The 24650-nt window shown below is 46.9% G+C and overlaps 1 protein-coding gene across 1 annotated transcript in view; it reads right to left on the bottom strand.

The window, feature by feature from the left end:
• Positions 1-19158, bottom strand: part of SLC7A14 (solute carrier family 7 member 14) — a 33093-nt gene extending 13935 nt beyond the window's left edge. Inside the window, exons 1-2 of the mRNA XM_074834281.1 lie at positions 19056-19158; positions 4828-5228 (exon numbers count right to left, since the gene is read on the bottom strand). Coding sequence (XP_074690382.1) covers positions 4828-5131 — 304 coding nt within the window. The 5' untranslated portion in view covers positions 5132-5228; positions 19056-19158. The remainder of the gene's footprint in view (positions 1-4827; positions 5229-19055) is intronic.
• Positions 19159-24650: the final 5492 nt, after the last annotated feature.

Raw genomic sequence — 24650 nt, 5'->3', positions numbered from 1 at the left:
TTCTTGGTAGTGGTGGATTTTTACATTCCATTAACTGTTTAACTTGCACGCACGATGCTGGCAGTGCTTTGCAATGGGACTCTTCAAAACTTGATTTCTGTAAAGCAGGCCCAACTGCAGGAGCAGCAAGACATCCCCATCATCCAGTCCTACAGACAGTCATTATTCAAAGCTGATGAAAAATACATGAGCTCGGCAAAGGTAAGACAGTCACAGATAACTACAGGCCTGAATGATTTATGAAACAGGTGCTCTGATGGGGACAAGTATCTAGTTTCTCTCTTTGATGGCCTTAAAAATCATATAATTTTTCTTGGAGGCAGCTCTACTTTTAGCCAATGACAAGATAAGGATTAAAGAGGATTGTTATTGATACAGAATGATAATGGCAAAGCAAAGACATTAATATGTATAAAATATTTGAGTTTTCAATTACACTACTAGGATCCCAAAATAGAAGAGTAACCTTTCACTGTGCATTGAGTACAGCAACACGTTGTGGATATCTCCATTAGATATCAGCATATATTAAGAAAATAAACTACTTTTTTATCATAGCACGCAGTATCCAGTCCAGGGGACACACAATGCAAGATCTGCTCTCCATTCTTGACTGCCAGTGGCTGTATCAGGTGGCATTAATAATCATATCACTTTGCTTTGTGGTGCTGCAGGTCCTCCATCAGAAACAGGGTTCACAGCACTTTCCTCTCTACTTAAAAAGGAAGATAATATCATAATTTATTAGGGTGCAGATTTTATCTGGGTGCAGATAATATCATATTTTATTAGGTGCAGATTTTATCTCACTAATCTCTGCTGCATCAGTAGTGTATTACTATTATTATTATTATTATTGTAATACAACTGCATAACGAAACCGTGTTACTCAGTCACTCCTTGGCAGACCCAGCTATTCATCACCTCATCCCCCAGCACCTGGAGAGATGCAGCTCTCCTGGTGCCCCTGTGCAGCCAGCCCTGCCCCAGGGCTGTAGGGGGAGGCTGGGCGCATCCTCCCCGCCACAACTCTTTGAATTTGGAGACAGATTTCTCCCCCCCACCTAATCAAGAATGTTTGCAAGTTTCTTCAGAAAACAAACCAGCACAGTGGCTGTTTGGAAGAGCAGTCTTTTTACAGAAGACCATTTCTTTTACTTGAATATCAGCTACACCGTGTAATTGGTGTGACAGTCATTACGCTGGTGTAATTATACAGTTATTGACATTATTCAGAAGGACACAAACACAGCTGAGTGGTTTGGTCCATGACATTGTCCCTTCCAAGATCCCATCTACAACCCTCCATTTTTCAGATTTAATTGACCTCTCCATTCTCTGGTTTATCTTGTTTGAGGGCGGGAGGTGAGGCAGCCAGCAGCTTTGCATACAGAAGTACATAGGTTAGGTGCTTCTGGGTTAGTGCTGTTTTGGTCTCACAGTGGGCATCCTGACCTGCCTGGTGAGGACTTTTGTGGTGAGCGGTACCTCAGTGGGGCAGGAGAGGGATCACGAAGTCCCCACTGGCTTCAAATCCCAGTGCTGCAACTGCCACTGGGCAGCACAACCAGTGGCACAAGGAACTGGTGCAAGCACCTCAGCTCTGTGCACCTTCTTGGCGGCTGCCCTGCTTCTGGTGTGCCAGGGCTGTGGTGGCTGTGGTCGTGGTGTGGCTGCTGACCCTCTCATTGCCATGAGGCCACACAGGGACCATGAGACATCCCACAGGGCACTGGCATGATGGGAGTGATGTTTCAGGTGAAACAAGACTTCAAGAAGGGGCCTTTCAGCAGCGCTGGAGTTAACACCTATTAGTTCATGCACACAAGAAATCCAGAGGGACCATCCTTCGTTAACCCAGAGCACCCAATTTATCGAGGCAGAGATATAGCAAAATCCTATTTTCAGCAACCCACTGAGCCTGTCCATTGTGTTTCATGATTGCTGTGAGCAGATACATAAAAGGGAGCTCCATAAAGAAAGCTTCCTTAGAAAAAGGACTTCCATCTCTCCAGCACCACCCAAGCAGCTCATGATCAGCTGCAGCTGGAGTCCCTCATCCCAGCCCTTGTCCTGCAGCCAGGCAGCACCTGAGGCACATGCTCATCTCTCCCCTGCTCTGTTGTGCACCCTGGATGTTGCTGAGACTGCTCCCATGTGGGTACCAGGTAAGAGCATGGCAATGTGTTCCAGAACTGCATGGCTTGGTGCTTGAAATCCCCATCAAGGGTTGCTGGGGTTGCAGAGCAGTTCCTGTAGGACAGAGAGTCTCTTCTTTCCTTGCAGAGCCTGATACCAAAGCCTGTGGGGTTGTGTGGCAGAGAAAATTATCCCATGCTGGTAACCATCATGGGGGAGGACTTGACCCTGGCCTGAGCTCACGGTAAGGGGTTTGCACAATGTGATCAATAAGGTTGTATTGCTTTAGGAAAGGAGATCACCACAGGGACAAGCAATGGATGGTGGAAAAGGCTGTGGAGAGGGCAGTGGGGTTGGGCAAGAGTCAAACTGCTGACTGTTGCCAAGAAGAGGTTTTAGTTAGACACAGGGGTGAGAGTAGGGGAATCGCAGTGGCTGCAGCTGGTGGAGGGAGCCTGCGGTGTCCCCTGCACTGGAGGCTTTGTGGTGGGAAGTTGGGCAAATGCTTCTGTTTGAGAGTTGAATAAAAGTCCTCCCAGTGAGAGAATGAAAGAGATTGATTTAATTTAATTTATCAGGTTAATCGATTATGCTATGTCTGTAAGTACCCTGATGGGGCACATGTTGCTTAAACCTAGGAGAAGGCATAACTGGAATTTGTCGGATAGATGAAATTAGAAAAAATCCCTAACTGAAACCACACTAAACAGTGTGGAGGGGTTTCCCACCAGTGGGACCTGCCCAGATGGGCCTCCCTGTGGCTGCCTCCCAGGGGAGCTGAATGGCTTTCTGGAAGGGGCTTTTTTAGCCCAAAACCTCTTGGGTTCACTGTGCAGGCAGTGGGATCTGACTCTGTGATCTTCAATACATCACAGGAAAGTAAGTGATCTAGTGGTCCCATCTGGCCTTAAAACTGTGAGAAACTCCTTCAAATCTGTCTGTGCATGTTTACCTGAGCTCACTGCCCAGTTCACAGGGAGTGACCGTGATATGAGAGCTGAAATCATGTCCCTGACGAGCCCGATAGCCCGTCTGGCTCCCAAACCCTTGCTCGGTTTTACTTGCCAAAAACGTGTTGCTGTTACAAACAACAGCAGTGTCAACCACAAAGTGAGGAAGCAGCCAAGGAGACTATCAAAACACTGCATCCTTCACAAAACACTTTCCCAGGGCTACAAAAGCAAGGGGAGATGAAAGCTAAGTGGGAAGTGGCGCGGGCTCCCGTGGGCAAAGGCAGGAGGAGCTCCCTGCTGCGGGGCAGGGCTTGTGTCTGGGGTGAAAAAGCCCCTTTTGGAGGACAGTGTGTTTTTGTTAAATGAGACCCACCCAGGCTCTGTTTGCTCTTGGATTGCATCATGGCCAGAAAAACCCTTGTAGAGGAGAGCAAGCAGGCAGTGGGAAAGGATAAAGACACTGATGCTATCTACTACCTCAGTTAAAAAATGGGCAGTTTGGTTCATTTGTTGTGTTGGGATCTCAAATGAGCATCAGATCTCATTGCATTCTCTCAGCTCTTGTTCTTGTTGAACCAGTGGTAAATGTGTCCAGGCTGGCTTGTTAGCGGGCTCTGACTGGGGAGGAGGGAGGCAGGACTGCCAGTGTGGTGGTCCCCAGCCAGCTTTGCTGGGATCTTTCCTTGGCATGGCTTTGGGGAGAGCGTGACACTTGTTCCTGTGCTGTGCCAGGGTTGTCCCTCTGGGCTGCAGGGGATTCAGACTCACATGGACTTTGGTGGGATCTCCATGGAGCAGCACTGCAACCTTCAGGGAAAGAGCAAGATGTACTTTCACCTCCCCCTACAAAAATCCAGAGACTTGAAAAGCTGAGCCAGGTCATTTTGCTGTGTTTGCTGTTCCTGTCTTCTATCAAAGCCCTTTGCCATTTACTCAAGTTTCCTTATCCAACCCGTGGATAAAAGCTGGATACCAGACTGACACAGCATGCAAAGTCCTCTGAGCAGGAACATCACATCATCGTGTTAGCACTGATCTGGAAAGGACAAATGCCAGCAGTACTGGCTTTATGTGGAAACCACAGCTCGAGCCATATGCTCAGCTGGGTTCCTACAGAGGAGACGGAATTCACCAGCTTTTCACTAAAATACATAATTCCTCTCTCTCGGCACATTTGTTTGTTGTGTTTTTTGTTTGGAAATTCAGAGAATGATCCTGCACAAATAGGAGCCAATAAAACCAACTCTAAAACTAATTGAGGAATTTTTTAACTGTTAGCAATGTCCACTACAAAAGAAGCTGGCCCTGATGCTACCCAAGCCACTGACACCCTTCCTGTTGAAAAAGGATTTCCCATAAGCCATGTTGTGCTCTTGCTCCAATGCTGTGGCTTGGCCGTGCTCTCTGCCTGGGACACACACTGCAAAACTCTCCGGTGTTTCAAAATATATTGACCACAGGCTCCATTCTTGGGGAAGTCATCAGCAGCTCATTGGGGTAATTATGCTTGGGCTGCTGGTTCCCAGTACAAGGTTTGGTTTGATATTTGGACAGTGAGAGACACCCCATGAGCTGGGTAAGCTCAGTGTGAAAGGCTTTTTTAGTCTACGGGGAAGTCGCTACCTCCTCGTAGCTTGTGTTGCTGAGTGAGGGTCCTGCCAGGCATCCACCCATGGATGGAGCCAGAGGATGCACGAGATGACGTGTTACTCAAAAACGCACCCACACGACTCACCTGACAAGATGGAGGCGACGGCAGCGATGATGAAGGAAACGATGACCCCGGGTCCTGCCATCTCCTTGGCTACCAAGCCGGACACGACGTACATGCCAGTGCCCACACAGCTCCCGACGCCGAGGGAGATGAGGTCGAGGGTGGTGAGGACCTTGGCCAGCCTGGCACCCTGGGCGGCAGCGGTCCCCGTGCCCTCCAGCATTGACTCCACGGGTTTGGTGCGCAGGACGCGGGTGCGCAGGGCATGGCCCGCCACCCCCCATGGCACCCGCCGTGGGTCCAAGCGTGAGAAGAAGCCGCTCATGGCTGGTGTTGGGCTTGGCGGAGGTGGATCACGGATGGTTTTGGTAGCACCCGCTCAGGGCTGTGGCTGCATCTCCCTCCTTGTGCTGGTGGCCCAGCTGCAAAGAGAGGAATGTAGTTTTTAACTGGAATAGCAAAGAAAGAGGGATGTGCTCCACATGGAGAAACCAAAAGGGGCCCTCAAGCTGGTTTCAGTGCTGGGAGAGCCCTGGGGACTGAGGGGACCTTTGCTATTGCCAATGCTGCTGCTCTGGAGAAATCTCCTTTCTCCATCCCAGTTGTTTTGTACAGCAGAGATGCTCTGCCCCCCTTTATGTATGTCTGCACAGTTTTAGCCCCAGTTTATTAATACAGCCCTGTAAGCAGCAGAAACCTGATGCCCTCCAAATGCCCATTAATTGCTTAATTGCTACCAGAAGTGATGATGGCTCTGTATAACCACAAGGTGCTGGTGGCCACCGTGTCAAGTGGGGTCCTGGCAGGGACCAATCCCAACTCCAAGCCTGCAGCACTGCAGCATGTTCCGGCAGCAGGGATGCTCCTGGGATGCTGGCACCATGTGTCAGCCCACCATCACCATGCCAGGCCACATGGGGACCTTCTGTGGGACATCACTATGCTCCACCTACTCTGCAAAAAAAGAGAATCTGGGACAGTAGCTTTGCTGCTATATCCAGCCTGTTGAGACAGCTGGCTATGGGGCTTGATCACCATGAATTGGCCCTTACAGGGAAGTTGACTCTTACAGCTGTCTGGCTGTACTGGTTGTTTTTTCTTTTTGTGTGCTACCATCATCTTGGTGAATCCTAAAGGGGAAAGTTTTAAAGGGTGCTGCTTGTTCAGGTGCCAATGAATCATGTGGTTAAAAAAAGTCCTTAGTGTGGTTTCTTCGCTCAAATCATCACTTCATCGTTTAGTTATTTAAATACTCTTTTAGAAATACATTTTAAATTAAGAGATGTTGTTTTTCTGGAGTAACTGCAACAAGCTTTGGGGTCCAGCTTCTGCATAGTTAAGGCAAGCTGAGAGAAGAGCTCAGCAGAAGCTTTAAGACTGCCTTAAAATTGTCTTATGATTCCAAATCTTGAAATTGTCTTAAAAAGCATTAAATTATCTTGTCCTGCTCTTTCTCTGTGCTTTTTCTTCTTAGGTCATATTTTCAAGAACTATTCCGCAACCGCCATTTCCCCCCTCCCTTTCTGCTTGTTTTTTAGCAAACTGTAGTTCTCAGGCAAGCTCCTAATACCAGCAGCAATGACTTCCTAGTGACACACGGTGACTTATTGACTTTGTCAGTTCTCGTTATTTTGCTCAATCTCTGCATGCTAATATAAGGGAACAGGAAAAATAGTTTATTAAATATGAACTTTAGCCTGGCAGCTTCTTTCCTGTTAATACAGAAATAGTTTGGTTTTTTTTAATTTCCTTGAAGACAAAACAATTATTTTTCCATCTTTACATCCAAAACAAATTACATTGTATCTACCAGGCAGCTTTGTATTGCTGGAGTTTATGAAATAAAACACAGCATTCATTTCATGTTTTGGTTGATCACAGTTCAAATTGTGCTGATTTTTTACCTCGAGCAACCACAAGCTGAAAGGCTGGATGTTCTAGCTAAGAATAATAGTACGAAAAAACTGTTACTGCTCTTGAGCAAATGTGCATCTTTGGGTTGAGAATAAAAACTGAGTGCTCAAGGAGTCAGCTGTTTTGCAGCATGGGCTGGATCTCATCTTAGGTTTTACTTTCTGGTTTAAATGAAGGTTTGTGTTGGAAGCGGGCAGCTGAGCCAGAGCTCAGTGGGTCTGCGCCAGCTGGGATGAAGCAGAGCAGTCCTCAGGGCAGCATGCCCATGTGCTGGCATCTCCAGGGTGGCTCGGCTTTGCCAGGGCTGTGTTTCAGCCACAGGGTAAATAACTCCTGTAGGCAAAGTGATCACCACTCAAAATGCATCCTCCTTTTATCCAAAGCACAGTATCTCTGAAGCACGGGCTGGCAAAAAGAGGCCTTGCTGTACTTTACCCAACCACTTCCCATCCTTTATTTAATTATTTTCCTTGGACTTTATGGATGCTCCTATTTGAGTTTGAAAGACGTAGGTTGCTGTGCTTGGGTTTGTGCCAAATTGACTTAAACTAGCCAAGAAGCCGGGCAGAATTATCTGTCTGGTTTTTGAACTGTTACAACTTTAAACATTCTTATATCTGTGCAATTTTCTCACGTATTTTGTACTGTACAAAAATATTTTTCCCAAGTGAATCTGTCCTTGGTTTACTCATGCCAAAAACTCACCACAAGGTGAAAATAATAGATACTGAAGGGTCAGCTCTGCACTCTTATAAAGAAAAGCATACTGAGAATCAATGGCTGGAAGCTGAGGCTGGACAAAAAAAAGTTGGGTGATTAACTATGGGAAGAGATGACCACTGGGAAAAATTGATTTGTGGCTCTTGATGTCTTTATACCATTTCTGGATGCTTTTGTGAAGGCTGTGCTTCTCGCAGAGGAGCCACTGGGCCACCAGAAGAGGCAGGATGGTGTGGCATGGAGGTGCTTTGGCATGGGAAAACCTGCCTTGTGTTTTAAGGGGGTTGCGACTGATGTGGTTTGAGATCACCAATTTTTCATCATCTTGTCTGAGGTGTCTGTGAGTGGCTGATGAAGGGTTTTGGAAGTGTGGCATATGCTCAGGTCTTGCTGGAGGGATCCGCATCCACCCTGGAAAAATTAGTGTGTCCCCCAAACTGAAGAGAGTTGAGCATGAGTGATTCAGACAGCCCAGTTCACTCTCAAGGCACATCAGGGTACAGAAATTACTTTCTCACCAGCACTGCAAAAAACCTCAAGGGAAGACATGGCAGCCTTGTCCAGGAATAATTTAAAACTGCTAAAATAATAAAAAAACTTAAATATTTTAAACGGTTTAAATTTAAAGCAGGAACTGACTGGTGGATCTGTGATGTACCCAGATTTAGGCTGCTGAGCTGTTGCAGCTGCCCAGGGCTGGGCTGGGATTGGATCCTTCTGCATAGCCGCCCAACATAGCCCTGCAATTTGTATGGCCCCTCCTAAGTCATCAAGGGGGGGGGGGTGGGGGGGTGGAAATCCTCCAAAACATCTGATATGAAATAACTCTATAATTGCTACTGTATTCAATTAAAGCGATCATTTGAAACGATTCCAGATGTTTAAGTGAGATCAGCATATTGCTGCTCTGTAGCTTGGAAAACGTTTCACTCCATTTGAAACCATAAAAAAGAAAAAAATCTTATGAATGGCAACCATTTATATGGGGCAGAGACAGCTCGCTTCTGCTCTGCTCCACTAACCCTGGCTAGCTAGAAGCACACAGTGAGAAGGAGATTTTTTTACTTGTGGGTTTTTTATCTTCTCTCCTCATTATAAACCCAGGCAGATGAGGGGACAAGCCTGACTCAGGATGCTGCAGCCGGGTTTCAGAGTTGCACAGCTCTCCATCATCAGGCAGTCTGCATCAGTTTTTCCCGGCTGCCGCCTCGCCGGCTGGCGCTTGCTGCTGCCACCACGCGCTTGTTAGCAACCGCTGTTTGTACCGAAACACTCTTCTTCATTAGGGTAAATTAACTAAAACAGTAATCAAGTCAGGAGAGCCCTAGGTATTTACAGGCATGGATCTTCCTTAGTGTCTGGATTGGTGCTGAGTTATTCCTGATGTAAAGTGGTGGGATGCAGCATGGTGACCCCCAGCATCACCCATCCTCATCACTCCCCACAGCTCGAGCTTCCCCAGACCTCATCTGTGCTTTGGAATGGCTTATTTGATTTTTCTGTTAATGACTCCCCTCTGTCCAGGAGTCCACAGAGGTCTTAAGCAAAGACCTCTCTTAAATGCTGGGAACACAACAAGAAACAGAACATTGATGGTGATAAATGAAAAAAGAGAACTCCTGTTGGTGTATTGATGGAAAGCCAGGCAGGGGCACTCATTAAGAGGAAAAGGTTGGATTTCCTCTGGTTTGCATGGCTCACAGGAGTAATTATTACAGAGAAAAACTTTCTGATACCCCAGGAGCAGCTGGGTTGGCGTGGTCCTGGCCCAGGATGTGGGACAGCAGCACCCAGTTTGCTGCAGGGGTTTTATGGCGAAAGCCCCTTTCTCCTTGCTCGGGGGAGATGTGCCCCAGAAATGTGGGATCGAAGCAGGTTCCATTCAAACACTGAGGCAGTGCCTGCTGTGGACCTCAAATACGGTAACACGGATGTTCATGGTGCAGGAGAAACAGCCCTGAGACCTGCTCCCCGCTCTGCATAGGGGCTGAGTGATGAGCCGGGCTGCAGCATCACCCCTGGGAAAAGGGAGCCCCAAAGGCTCAAGGGGCTGCAAGAGGTGGCTCAAGATGATGCAAAAAGCAGCTCCTGGCAGCAAACCCGCTGCATCCCAGATGAAGGACAAAAGAAAGAGGAAGAAACATGCTAGTCTGACTTCCCTGCTTCCTTCCCCTTTTTCTTTTAATTACTAGCTCAGTAACGGTGAGGCGGGCTCGTATGAAGAGACACAAGATACTGAATTTCATTACAGCTCCTACAGCAAGGAGAGAAATGACGTCAGCGGCGCGATGCGGCGGGAGTCAGGCAGCGGCTCCGGCGGCTGCCGACCGGAGAGATGCCTTCTGCCGAGGATGCTCGTCACGTTAATGTTTTCATTGCAAATGTGATTTGATTTGGAGTTTTATGTGCTTGTTTTTACAGTGTTGATCTCCAGCTGGGCTGCCACTGTAAAATCTGGCTCTGTCTCCATCACAGCCCTCCTTAAAGGGATTTAAAAGCCAGGCACAGAGCCGAGAGCGAGGGCTGGTCCTTGCTAGTCCCGGCGCTGCTCACGTGGGTCCAGCTTCAGCAATCTGGCCCTGTGCCTTTGCTGTTAATTTTAGGCTCTTTTTATTTTTAATCTTTCCATTTTTACCTCTGCTTGAGTAATTCAAGCGGAGCTGTGGTTAATTTAAACTAAAATTCTCACTAAGTTAAGCTAGAGATATATTTCATGTTTAAGACCAACTTTTTATGTTGCATCAACTAAAAAAATGGGTTCAAGGAATTTTTTTGTGTGTGTCTTCATAGAAAAATGGAAGTGGAGGGGTTGAACATCACTTTTCTGTTACTTCCATCTGTAAGTAACAACACTAAGTGGTTTACCAATGTTAACACTGCTGTAAGATGGCTAAACATCATTGTCTTCTTTTGACAAATAAGCAAAATAAAAGAGGAAATATTTAGTTTGACCAAAGACATAAGGATGCCACACATCCAGAGCCAGCCCCCAGGAGTCTTTAAACTTTGTATTCTCGTCTCTAGTGTAAGAGTTAAAGGAGCATAGGCATGTAATGCAGCAAAATAATTAACATGTACATCGAGATTACCCCTTTTGCCCCTCTCCAGCCTTCAGAGGGGTGATACAGTGTGCTGGTTTAACTGCTGTCATCTCTGGGGAGAGGCTGGACTGCCTGAATAATCAGGGAAAAGGTAGAAGGAAGGATGTGAGAGATGTCAAAGCTCCTTTATGATTGGCAGCTGGTGGGTCCCAATTCCTAAACTAAATAGCTAAGTTGGTATTTGAGCACCGATCTTGGGGCAGCATGTCCATGAAGGCGAGCAACGAAGAGGTTGAGGTGGCTGAGTGCTCATCTTCCTGCCTAGGTGAGGAATAGGTGGGAGCTGAAGTAACACATTCAGAGGTGAAATTGAAGCTGGTCATGGTGAAGGCCAGCAGATCCCTTGATATTGGATTGTTCTAAACTTTGCCAGGGTTAATTACATGCCAACCTCACGGTTGGTCCAGGCTGTCAGGGCCCCTTGGGATCTTCTGGAGCATCAGGCTAGTGAGAAACAGCTCTGGGGCTGGAGGGATCAGTGTTTTCCTCCTTCCTAGAGGCTGGGTGCATTTGGAGGTAGCACCTATATCTCCTACAGCCTGCAAGGGATGGAAACCCAAATGCACTGTTCACCTTTTCCAAAATGTCCATGGGCATCCCTGCAGGCACATCCCCTCCCCACAGACAGTAAATCTACCTCTCCAAGACACCAGGTTTTCTGCTGTCCTTCTTTCTTGTGTCTATAGAAAGAAGTCCTATGGCTGGCATTTTGGTTTTCCACTTGTTTTCTGCCCTTTTTGTCCAGGTACCAATGATTTCTCATGGTGCAGAGTGGTGTAGGACTGAGTGCAAGGTATTAATGACAAATACAACAGTCAGAGTGGCGAGATGTAAGTAATGCAATATGCATGAAGTGCTCCATTTCTGTTTGCAAAAAAGCTATTTAATCACCAAAAGAAAAAAAACAAGAGAATTATGGAGAAAGAGGTATAATCAATTTGCACATTTTCAAAAAGGTTAGCTTGTCATTGTCTTGAGACAGCAAAGTAAAAGCCTTAAAAAATGTAATGATACTGCTAAAGCAGGGAAATGACAAATCGATAGCTGGGTGAGCTGAGCAGGAGATGAGGAACAAGGAACTTCTTGGAACTGCTCTGACAGGTGGCCTCTATGAGAGTGATGAAACCACATGAAATTAGTAAATTTGCTTCTCCATCAGTAAAATGGGAGAAAGTAGCTACCTTACAGAAGTGCATGAATGGTTAATCCAGTTGGGTTTTCTAAGGAAGCAGAAGAGAAACCAGGCTAAAAACTATTAAGGCTTCTCTAGCCATACCTTGTTGAAAAGAATATGGCTTTTGTACCTGCTCATGGTCATCTGCAGAAGGACCCTTGCGGCTCTGTGTACCTGCAAATGCTCATTTGTGGCAGTTGACTGATTTTTGCATTTGAAGCACAGCTATTGATACCAATGCTACGGCCTCCCCTATCCTTTTGCAGTCAAGCCACGGCATGGTCGAACACATGAAACTCCTAAAGGAAGTTTGTGCTCACAGGTCTGGCTGCTCAGACTGTTTCAAGGACTAGTGTCCCCACCTCTGAAATTCAGGCATTTAAAACACTGCAAGCCACGTGCTCAGGAACCGAGATTCATCTCATGTGCTGGCACATAATTCTGCAACCTTCCCTCTGGTTTTGATAGTAGCAGCTCCAGACCCTGAGCTGTCACAAGAGGAAAAAGCATCTTCCTGATAGTATGGTATCTTCTCTGGGTCGTAGCGAGTTGCCTGTTTGCAGCGTTAGGTAGATATTGTTCTAGCAGTATGATTGCCGCTGGCAGCAGCAGGGTGGTTGCTGCCTTGTGTTTGCAGCTCTGGGCTTTTTCCTATTTGGGGGTAATGGGTTATACTTTTAGTAATTACTCCTTTGAGATACACATTTTCTGTAACAAATGTCACTGTCAGAGTGGACCAGGGCTTCCTTTGTATCACTGAAATGTTTAGACCTGGGTTACCAGACAGTCTCTTCTAGAATTATACTTATTTAAAAACTGTCTTTGCTTTAACAACATACAGGAGGAAATCTCTGTAATTACTGGGTTGTGCTTTCTTCTTCTTCCTTCTGTGGATCCATACTTTTACACCGCAGAATGAAAGTCATTATGGTTTGCTCCAGGCCAGCCGTGAGAGCTTTTTACATTTGACATAATTCACAGAATGGGTTATTTATTAATGTGTGAGGCGCTCTAAACAAAATGGATTTTTACTGTTGGGAGAGTCTGGCTGATGCATCATTATGACAACTTATTTCATTTCTGGGTAGCATTTTGAATTTCAGTGGCAAAAACACAAATTAAATCTTTCAGTAAAGCACCGATTTAAGAGTTTGGCTATGTCATCCAAACCAGAACAAAAAATTACCTGTGTATCAAATATAGGATCTGAAAACTCACTCTTTTTAAGCCTCTACTTTTATTTTGAAGATTGCTGTTTTTAAGGAGATTCCTTTATTCCCCACTAAGAAACTGTTGTTTTTTCCTCTCAGCCCTTACTCTCACTTACCAGCAGTCTTTCTGGCTTTCTGTAATAATTTAGTAGGAGTCTGAACTGGTCTTTTACACTGTAAACACATCAGGATTACAAACATGGTTCAGCTCTTGCTGGTTTTCAGATGCATTTCTCTTTTGTATATGCACATGGTCTCATTAATTAGTTATCATGTTCCATCAGCGGTTATACAAGTGTAATTGATTATGCCTCGCTGCCCTGTTTCCATCATTTTGGCTATCAGCTCATTAATGCAGGAAAGGTTCTAAAAGAAATACTTCCCTCAGAACAAGCTGGAAAGACACAATCTTCAATCCTGAGCCTACAAAAGGCTCCAGAAGAAGCAGTAGTAGTATATGCAAATCAGTGGGGTTTTTTGCATATGAAAAAGGAAGCCTCGAGCTGTGGGGTAATTTGGCTGGTTGTAGCCTGTGCCACTAGATTCCTCAACAGAAGTGTGAGGTAGATGCAACGCACTTCCAAGGAAGTGAATAGCGGCTCCTGCTGCTTTTATTACATGTTTGGCTGCTTATATTTATTATTCGCTAGGACAAAAAATCCTTGCCTTACATGAGTAATCCTCCTGCATTTCAACACAACCGATTATATGAGTAATGTGAGCACAAGTTGATCAAATAAGATGATTTAGAATAGTTTCTGTGTTTAGTCATTTATCACCATCAGTCAGGCAAAAACACCTAAGCGGTGTGTAGTGTGAGTAATACCTGGTGTTGTAGCATGAGGGGTTTTTGACATTTCCCACTGAGTGAGTTACGAATGCACATCTAAGACTAAATCACCATCTGAGATGGTACTAGTGAAGCAGAATTAAATGAAGAATTATATGTTCTTAAAAATGCTAATAGCATAAAAATTAGGGTATTATAGTATTCCTGAGTGATGCACACACACACTGCCCGGAGATGTCCTTGTGCAGCAAGGGACTCAGCACAAGCCAACATGATTACCTTTAGCCTAAAATTTGCTTTCCATTGAAGCCCTGGTAGCTAATTGCATACTCACTGTTAGCATCCCTTACTGGTGAGACCCCAAAACCCAACCTCTTTCACTGAGGCAACACTTTTTGTCTCCCAGCTACAGTAAGTGGATTCTCCCCATGGTGTGCTGCCCTGCCTGGCAAGCATAACTCAACTGATGTGCCCGCACGCAATTAAGAGCAGAAAGGAGAGTCGCTGAAATATTGTTGCTGTAGTTCTTGTTTGTGCCGGAGCTCTCAGCCAAAGGAACTCAACATATTCCTCCTTTCTGTCTTAATTTACTTTGAGCAGAGCTGATGCCCCTAGTTATTAATTGCACATCTCCTGGTCCCTGATGCTTCCACTGCCGGTTAATAAGTGGAACACACCTGCTGTTGCCCAGGTGCCTTAGATGAGGCACTGCCGTACCCAGATGCTTCCCGAGCACCTCACTGCAGGGTTGGAGAGACATGAGACCTGTCATCAATGCTTTCTGCCCGTTCCCAGCCGAGGATGAAGGACAGGCAGGAGAAACATACATTTCCTTCACTACCAGACCAGGGTGTCCAAATCCCACCTGGAGGCCACCCTGGCATTGCTGAGCACCACGGAGCAGTTGGTCATCTGGTACAACTCAACAGGTCCATCATTGAGACCTGCTTCAATAATGCTCAAGCACACGTTTAAGTTTTAATTGTGCTTCTGTGGGTGGAATGTGCTCAGATGTGCAAGTGGTGTCTCAGCACAAGGGGGTGTCTCCATCCTCAGTTTTAAAAAACTTTGTTGAGTAGGACCCAGCCCGCACTCGGGGATCTGAGGACCTACAGGAGGAGTAGACCAAATCACCAAGTTAGGTCATGGTCACCAACAAGCGAGAGTCAGAGGCTGCTGAGAGGGGCTGCCCTCAAACCCACACATTTGGTTTTACAGATGTTTACCTAAAGTTTCGACCCAGATACCCCCACAAACACTTGTTGCATGGCAGCAGTAACCCATTTCCCTATAGGCAGCAAACCGCTTGATCCTGCAGCTCTGTCCTCTCGGAATTAGGATGTGGCGCTTGAAAAACCTGCACCACAAAAGCTCGTCTTCTGTTCACCTGCCAGGTAGATTTAATTTATGGTATCATGTATTTCAGTAAATTATTGATACAGTTGCTGTGCAGAGGAACAGAAACAATAGAGTCACGTGCTGCATGGCTCCACCTCACTGGTTTTGTTTCATAAGTGCCTAGGCTTCGCTCTGACAGTTTTATTGCAGGGAAAAAATAGTTTTCTCCTAGGGATGATCCAGCCTGGTGACAGAAAGGGATGGGCTGTGGTGGCAGCACCAATGCTAGCTGGAGCACCCAGCCCCGTGCCGATGCCAGCATAGCCTAGAGGCAGGGCTGCTGTTCAATAAGCCAAGGAAACATATACAAGAAGAAAATTGCTCAATACTAGAATGCAGTTTCCAGTTGACAACCACAGTTTAGCTACATCTCACCACTTGTAAATGAAAAATGTTTTAGGAATCTCTGTGGCTCATGGATCTAAGTTAGAATCTGCTCCCACTTACACCATGGGTGGCTTAATGAGTTCAGCAGACTCACCTTGGACTGAGGTGAGACTCTGACCAGGTTTTCATATCCATAGGAAGTAGCTCTAAAATGCCTACTATATTTCTTGACTCTGGATCCTTTTGCATCCCTAGATCCACTGTCTCTCACAAGAATGACAAGTCCAGGACCAACCATGGTTTTACATTTTATAGAGAGTGCCAATCTGGGAGTAATGATTTTCTAAAAAATTTTTTTAATCAATGTGAAAGACACAAATACTAACCACCTGCTAATGTTTTTTTGTGTGACATAGGGATCTTACTACCACACACAGATGAAGTATTTGATTCTTTGTTACATTCTTACATTCTTATTTTATAAATGTCTTAATAATCCAAACAACATGTTGCTTAAACATATACATTGTAATGATCTCAATAGCTCAGGTGCTCTGAAAGCAAAGTTTTGATTATTTGGGGGCTAAAACAGCCGAGGGACTAAGTATTCTGTTACAGACTATTCTGTTATCCTCTTTATTTTTTTTTTCCATGAAGAGCCTAGGATTGTTTTTATGTTTGTGTAAGTTCTTGCCATCCTATTGTTTGAATGCTGCAGGGCTTCACAGGAAAACCATTAATTTAGCCATTGAGAGGTTATCCTGTTCTCACTGAATTTTCTAGAAAAACTCCTGTTGCCTTCAAGGGAAGATGGATGAAATCTTATTATATGTGTGTGATTTCAGAACTGAAAAAACAGACTGTCTGGTGCTCAAGAAGGAAGTAGTGTCAACTCAGCCTATAAATATATCCTTTAAAATATTTTGGGCTGGAATCCTTTCTGATACGATCCCATCTGAGACTCTGAAATTCCACAAAGAATAAATTTTCATCATTTTCATACGATTCTAAAAAATAGAAAAGGGTAAGATATGTCTTGAGTTAGGAGTCATGACTGACTCCCTAAGGAGAATGATTTATGTTTTAAATTGCTTCGCGTCACTGCAATATGCACAAAGAAAGAGATTCTTTTTAGGGAGAGTTAATAAATGAAACAAGTTAGAAAATTGGAGGATTCAAAATATAAGGTGGTGAATCATTTGTTCTGCTTTTGGTATGTGGTCAAAAATCTCACCTGCTGGGAATGTTGTACTTGTCTGGAGGGGAGGCTGGGGTACCTGGGAGCAAAGTTGTACATCTCTGTGCCTAACTCAGGGAATTAAGGATCAAAGGTACCATTAAGTCCACCGAGTTCATTTTGTCTGAATTGCAGGCCATTAGCTTTCAGGCAATTACTCCTGCAGGGAGCCCAATGACTTGCTTTGGCTAAGTTGCATCTTTTGGGAGGACATCAAGTCTTGACATAAACAGACGGAGAATCCAGCAGGTTTTCTGATAGCTCCTTCATCAGGTCATCAGCCCTCCACTGTTCAAAAATGTGATCCCTCACTTAAATCAGAATGTTTTGGCTTTAGCATCTCAGCACTAGTTCATTTTGTGCCTTTCTTTGGCAGACGGAGGAATAACTCAGTGCCTAGTAATTTCTTTCTGTAGAGGCTTTTAGATTCAAGAATCAAGTCACCTCCCATCCTTCTTTTTAATGGAGTTGCTCAAGTGCTGTAATTCCTCAACTGTAAGGGCCTTTCTCTGGTCCTTGACAGTCTTTGGTTTTTCTTTCTTTCTTTCTTTTTTTTTTTTTTTTTTGCTTCCAATTTTATAGTCATTTTTGTTGATGTCTACTGTATTCTAGCAGTCTCAGCTTTCAACAGCTGAGGTAAAATTTCCTTCCTACACCTCCTCTTACTGAGCGGCAATTGAACGAGGCTTTTTTTTCATTGAACTTGTTCAGCAGCTTGTCCTATTGCAGATATTGCCCCCATCCTGTCTTTTCAGATATGTACTGTACATTTGACTTTGAGAGGACCCAAGATTCTTTGTTGGCATCATTTACTACTCATCAGCCTCTGTTTTGCTGGCAAAGTTCAGCACCTTTGACAGATGAAAATGGGAAATATCACTTGGGCCTTGGATCTCTGCAAGAACCTCTTACTTCTCTGTTCTCATGCAACAAGGATTCCCCATGGAGTGGTACGTTTTAAGAACGGGTAATTAGTCAGTTTAATCTAGGTAAGTTTTCACTCTATTATTGTTTTTGGCTTGTTTCAGGTTTTTTGTTTGTTTACAATATGTTGTTCACCTACGGTAAGTCATATGCCTTAGCAATGTGTACCAATAAAATGAACACATGCAAATATCTTTAGCAATCAGACTTTCAGTCTATGACAGTTTTTGGGCAATTAAACAAATGCCTTGGCATGCTAAAATGTACTTGCCTACTACTTAGGGACACTGGGAGGATTAATTAATTAATATGCTAGATTAAATCAGACATGGCTCTTTTGAGCCAAAAGTCTTCTCTGGGGTCAACTGGAGTCATACTGCTTCCTACTCCTCGCCGGAGTCTGTGTTGATTTAGGAAGCCCTGTATCAGAGCGCTCTCGGTGTGGCCAGTGACAGGAAGGTACTAAGTCGATCTGTATAAACTAACATTTAATAGGCCACAAAACCTGAGCTGGCAAGCAATTCTGAGAAAAGAGATCAGGATTTTCGATAGAGCGATGCTGAAGCACAGCTCCCCGGGGCTGAGGCGGGCAGACGGTCGGTCTTAGGCTGTTCGAAAATACCCGTGTGGAATCAATAAACAGCGCCGAGTCGCGGGTGACGTAAAAAGGAAGCTAACTCCATTACCAGGAGCTAAGTCAGAGGGAGTTTTGCAGGCGCCGGCGGGAGGGACGGAGCCGTAAACCGGGTCCGTGAGCGTGGGCCAGCCGCGGTCGTGGGGGGAGGCCTCGGCGGGGGCCGCCTGCGCCCGGGGCCGCCCCGTCGGGGCTTCAGCACCGCGGACAGCGCCCGCGCGGCCCCACGCGTGATCCGCCACCAGCACCCCCCCACCCCCGGGGGCTCTCCCCTGCCCTCGCGTCCTTGCCTGCCTCCCTCGCCCTTTCCCTTCTGATCGTGTTTTTTTGCTGCCCCCCCCGATCTTCCACTCGCGCGTGTCGGGCCATAACCTGTAGCCAGAGCTGTGGCTCCGGTCAGGCCACCCGGCATTTCTCCTCTCACTCTGCTTTCCCCTGTTTCCTATCAATCCCGTGCCGTGGCTCTGACGTGTCCCCCCCCCCCGCCTCCATCAGTGCCCCGACACTTGGTAAACCCGGGGCCGCAGCCTGGCCGGGGCGACGGGGTGCCCGAGCGGGCTGGGGTCCCCCGCGGCCGGTGCCCCGTGGCCACACCGTCCCCGTGTGCGTTGGGGGGAGGGGGGGGGCCGCGGTTGCCTTCCCCCTCTCCCGGGCTCGCAGCCGGGCCCCCCGCACCCCAAGAGGCTCCGAGCCGCCCCCCCACCCCGGGCGGGAGTGTGGCAGCGCGGGGAAGCGCCTTTCCCCCCGCTCTTTCCGCCCCCCCCCCCCCCCCCCGTCCCTCCATCCCCTTTCCCCTCCCCGGTGGTGCGGGGCACTCACCGCCGGGCGCGGAGGGCAGCGGGCGGGCGATGCTGCGGAGCCGCCGCGGGCGCGTAACCCCGGTGGGGGCGGCTGCGCTGCTGCAGCCGGCGGTGGAGTTGGGGGGGGGGGGGCGGGCGGAGAGGGGGCTGCGCTGGGCACCGCCGGCCCCGGCTCCCGGCCGCGCACGCAGGGCGGAGGGAGGAGGGATGGAGGAGGGAGGGAGGAGGGCGCTGCAGCTCCTCAATTATTCAGCGCTTCCCCCTCTCTGCGCCCTCCCCGCCTGCCGCATGTGACCGCCCGGCAGTACCCACGGGTCGAGCCGAGCCGTGCCGGTCCCGGGAGACCTCCCTCCAGCGGGCTGCCACCCCCACGGCCACGTCCCCACCCCTGGGAGTCCTCTCTGCCTGCCCAAGTGTCCTGAGGGCTGCGGGCCGCCTCCCCCACATTGCCTGAAAATGAACTCTCCTGGCTGCCTCCCCCAGAGCAGGGCTTTCCTCACCTCAGGGACAGAGGGTGGGGAACCCCCACTTTGTTTTGTCCTTGAGTCGCACTGTGACATTTGGGTGCTAATACTGTAATCCCAGAACAGGCAGAATTAAGGCTAAAATAATGCCTCATGTGTTGCAGCATGCCGTGTTGTCCAGCCTGGCTGGGAGGAGTTAGGTATCAGGTGCAATATATATTTCATATTTTACACCCATAGGTGCTTTTGGGGATAGCTGGGATTTATATTCAAGATTTTTCCATTGCATTTTTCTTTCTTAATTCTTACTACTTGGTTCCCGCTAGAAGCATTTTCTCTCTGTATCTGATTTCTTACCGTTTTGACATCAAACCCAAAATGGTTTCATCTCCAGTGATGTCTGGTGAGGATCAGATTTCAGTCTCCGTTACAGCTTCATGCTCTAACATCTAACAGGACCCGTTCCCGGATGCAGGGCATGCTTTGCGTGGAGAGAAACTGTTCATTCTCTAAACACTGAAATAAATGTCTGCTGGTAAAAACAAAAGGTGTGATCCTTCAGCTTCCGTTCAGTTTGTGAAGCCAACCTGAGTGACCCCGACAGGAATTGCATCAGTGGCAGTGACCTTCTGGGGACACACAGACAGCAACACTGCACAGATAAACCTAGCCAGGATGTCCATGATCCTGTCTTTGGGCAGGATAGTGGACCACATGTCATCTCTGATTTCCTTCCCAGCCTTGATTTCTGTGGTATTTTTTGTGGCTTTCCAGAGGAGTGCCGTAATTTTCCCAGTTTCTTACTAGACTCCTTCCTCTCTCCAGCTTAGCTTTGGTTCCCTCTCTTCTCTGCCTCACAGCAGTCTCTTTACAGCCCCTCTCTTCCCAAACAAGAATAGACACGACCTCTCCCAGGTTACTGCTGGTCAGCAGAAGGTACCATCACAGGGTGACACGATGCTCCATTCCCTTCCTGCCACCTGGGCCAGCACACATCCCACCACACAGCACACAGCAGAAAAAGCCTCACCAGAGCCAAAGTGCAGCCAGCTGATTACCCTCCTCACAACCAGCAGTTTTGAAACCTCTGTTTCTATTCTTTCCTTTATCCTTTGATTTGCCTGAAAGCAACACTCAGAGCTGCAGCTGCTCTCCTGTGCCTGTCTGTAGTCCCCATGCTTCCCATTTGGTTGTTGTTTCTCTTCTCAGTCACTGGCTTCCCCCAGCTGCTTTTGCTCAGTTTGTGGACACGAGACGCAGCTGTGGATGGCTGATCTCGGGAGCTTCCCTTTGACTAAATCTGAGCAAAACAGAAAAGCTTCCCCGTTTGCTATTGCATCTTGTTTCGCAGCACTTTTAAGACTGTGGTGGACTCTAGCTGGCAGCTCCCAGCCTTTTGTGCTCACATCTGACCCCTTTGTGGTTGTAGAGTGTGAGTAAAGGACATGGGGGGGGTGTGCTTCTGAAACGATTGTCAGTGTGGCCAAGTTTTAATGGGACTTATCTGCATGTGTGGGTGCAGAGTCATTTAAGTCATATTTACTCCTTGGGGCTGGCATACCGCAGCGTGGGACTGCACGTCCCCAGGGCTGACCCACAGGCTGGTGCTATTGGCACATCTGGCCCACTGCAGTTTGATTGGTATCAGCAGAGAGGGGCTTTTGCGTCCTTTTAGCAAATACTTGTAGCACCCAGGTTTGTACAAACCATTGTGCGGTATCATGATACCACCCCTGCCTTCCACCTTCCCTCTACTGCTCAGACCTCTTGCTGTGGCAAACTTTGCTGTATAATAGTTTAGTATAATAGTCCGACCTTGATCTACTTTTTATCTGTTTGCCTCTGTTCTATGGAGCGGTACCTACCATTAGCTAGCTGAAACCACCTGCCACCACCTTGAGTAATAAAAGTTGCAAATGTTTTGTCAGAGGCTCACTTAAGCTCTTTCTCACTAATCCTTACCCTGTTCTCATGAGTTTTGTAACTTCCAATCTTGCAGGAAGATTAATTTCTACAGCTGCCCCTCTAAAGGTACTCTTCAAGTTGATTAAATGAGAATCTGTCATCTAGATGAAGAACTAGATGAGGCCAAGTTATCCTCTAGGCAAGGCCCATCAGAGAGATCACCCTCAGATTAGGGTGAAACTTCTCATAACAGCAAAGCACATGATGATACTTTCGGGGCATAATTTCCTCTGTCCCGTTCTGATCTAGTTTCTAGATCAAAACAATTTCTGCCCATTTTTCTGTAACAGCAAGTGGCCATCTGACTAGTCATTTAAATACTTAATCCTATTTTGAATTTGACCAAGGCTTTGGCCTCAATAACACCTTAGAGCAGGGATCTCCACCAGCTGCTATCTCATTATCTCAGCTATTCTGCTTACCAGCCTTTCCAATTTCATGGGACATAAGTTTCTTTTTTGTGACTCTGAATATGCATGGGCAGAAGCCGCCTGATTGATTTCCTTTCTTCCTTTTATTAAAATGTTTGTTTACTTCTCTCATAATCCCCTCATACTTCTCTCATCCGTGTCTAATTGTGCTGTTTAAATACCATGGTTCCTGAAGTTTTTTGGGCTATTTTTTTGTCTACAGAGCTTTTTATTAGGACAGTCAACATACCCTTGGCCTGCTGGCCTCCCAGTCCTTCTAGGCTTCTAGCACCCTCACCTCATGGACCCTCTTTCCCTTCATGAAATCTCCTCAGAAAGTAAAGGCTCATCTCCAATTTCTTTATTTTGATGAGTTTTCTTAGAATGTTTTGACATCATCAAAATTGACAAATGGGCTGTTCAAGAAAAATAGCTTATGTTCCCCTTGGATTTACACTGGGCTCCCAACATGTGTGCTTGGTCACCCCATCACGTTTTTGTTGGTTTTGCAAAGGAGCACTGATTTGGGTTACGTTTCTGAAGAAAAAGCTATCTGAGACAAATGAAATTGTAGAAGAAAAACTATTTTGGAAGAAAATCAAATTCCAGTCAGAAATTGCATTTGAAATTGGTATGAGAATTGAAAATTATTATGTATTTTCAAAGGTTTGCTCCCAAACTCCACTGAGCACTAACAGGGAGAAGCTGCAGCATCTTACCATCACCATTTCCATGTCGGTGTGTGCTGCCTGCAGTCCCTCCAGCAGCTCCTGATAGATGAACGGAGCTGAAGGCACAGTCTCCATCATGCACTTATCATTTAGTGAAGGTGGTTGGAGAGCGTCAGCTGGCTCTTAGGAAAGATTGATATTTCATAGAAAAGCCCTACTTTTGTCTGCAAGCACCAGGCTGCGCAGGGACATTGTATTAAGCAGCCACTGGGATGTAGTGATGGGGGCTGGTTAGACCTCCACCTGCTCACTCTGCATGTCTGATAACTCATGTCCATGGCTTTGGCAAGTGTTCTTGCTCCAGTTTGGTCTGGGGCATCACAAGATAACTCGCTGAGCAGCGGTAGCTCCCAGACATCCAGTTCACTTGACGGTGTCCATCTGAGCAGAGACCAGATGGACCCCTGCAGAAGTGCCGGTATTTTTAGAAATGTGGCCAGAATGCTTGGCCACTCTTTTTCTTTTGCATCAGTTGGAACCTCAGTGAGTACCCTATAGGAGTCCAAGTGATGGAGGCCTTAATGTAGGAGGATAAGAAAAGGGATTAATCTTGCTGTCTCATCTCCTGTTGATGACTAATGCTACGATGAACACCAGCGTGAGGAGGGATAGTCCTGCAATTAAAGCCCTGACTTGAGACTTAGAAAACCTCACTCAAGTTACTGGCTCTGTGATGGGTTTTCTGGGCGAGCTTTGTTGTTCTTTGTTAGTCCCAATGCTGTGAAATGATAACAAAAGTATTGCCCAGTCTCAGCGGGTGTGTTGGCTGCCTAGACTGTAATTTCTTTGGGTGAGGGACTGTCTCTACGTGCTTTATGGGATCCTGACCTCACTGGGGCAATTCAGCTGGACAGATGCAATTAGCTGGGCAGATGAAAGAAAGTGCCTGGAGTGGCGAGCTGTACCTCCCTCCTCCCTGACCCCATGAGGTCTTACCCTGATGCACAGGGACTGCAGTCCTGACACAGCGGGGCAGGGAACGAGCCCAGCACTCACAGGGCACCCTCTTCATTATTTAAGTTACTTGTCCGTAGTGGAGCTGGCCATGGGCCTAATTTCTGCTTAAGGCAATGGAAAGGGTTATTCTGCCCTGCTAAGCGGCTTCTTGGACAGGTTAAAAAAAAAAGAGCTGTGTGGATATTTCTCATAAACCCATATCAGGGTGCTTCCCCCTGAACCTCAGTGGTGTGTGGGTGTAAACAGATATTGGGGTAAAATCCCAGCACAGTGAAGCCTGGGGATGCTTTGACATTTGATTTCATCCAGCTAAGATTTCTTCCAGCCTCTTTCTTTCTTGCTCCATACCCTCTGTGCCAGGTTGAGTGGAGAAGATGGGTAATGCATTCATCAGACATGTTTCTTGTTCGGATAGCGATGGGGTGACAGAGCATTAAAAGAAGTCCCTTTCAAAGCCATATGTGAATGTACAGCCCCAGTCTAGCTCCAGCATGAGCTGTGGCCTCTCCCCTGGCCGGAGGCTGTTGCTGGTGACTGAAAAAGAAGTGATGTCCTTTGGTTGTGCTGTCACTGTCCCCAATGGGGAGCTCCCACTGGCACCAGAACAGCTGCATCAACCTCGGCCATGGGAAGATAAAGACCTGTGTGATGGGGCTGGGGGTTGCATGGTGTGGGGATGCATGTGGGGACACCCCAACTTGGGGGCTGGGGAGCTGCAGTCCCCGGTGGGGCTTCCCTTCCCGTACCTGGACAGGGGCTGCATTGGGGCTGCAGACGTGCCTTTGGGGGAGGCTGGGATAAAGCAGCCACCAGCGAGAGGGGATTAAATGATTCAGTGTTTGGAGGCTGCTGCATTATTTAAAGGACCACACGCTATTTTTTTCTTATCCAGAGAAGACTGTTTTTAACAACAAAACCAGGCAGAAGCATGTTTGTTGCCTTCTCATTTTCTTCATCCCATGGTTTAAAATCAATATTCTGGGCCACTGTGTAGCCAATAAGTATGACCTGTCCATCCAGGTCACACCACGTATGCCGTGATGATTATGTCTTAATCAAGTGAAACTCGATACATTGCTGAGTATCA

This window comes from Strix aluco, chromosome 9, assembly GCF_031877795.1.
Source record: "Strix aluco isolate bStrAlu1 chromosome 9, bStrAlu1.hap1, whole genome shotgun sequence".
NCBI lineage: Eukaryota > Metazoa > Chordata > Aves > Strigiformes > Strigidae > Strix > Strix aluco.
This window is presented reverse-complemented; position numbering and strand designations above follow the sequence as displayed.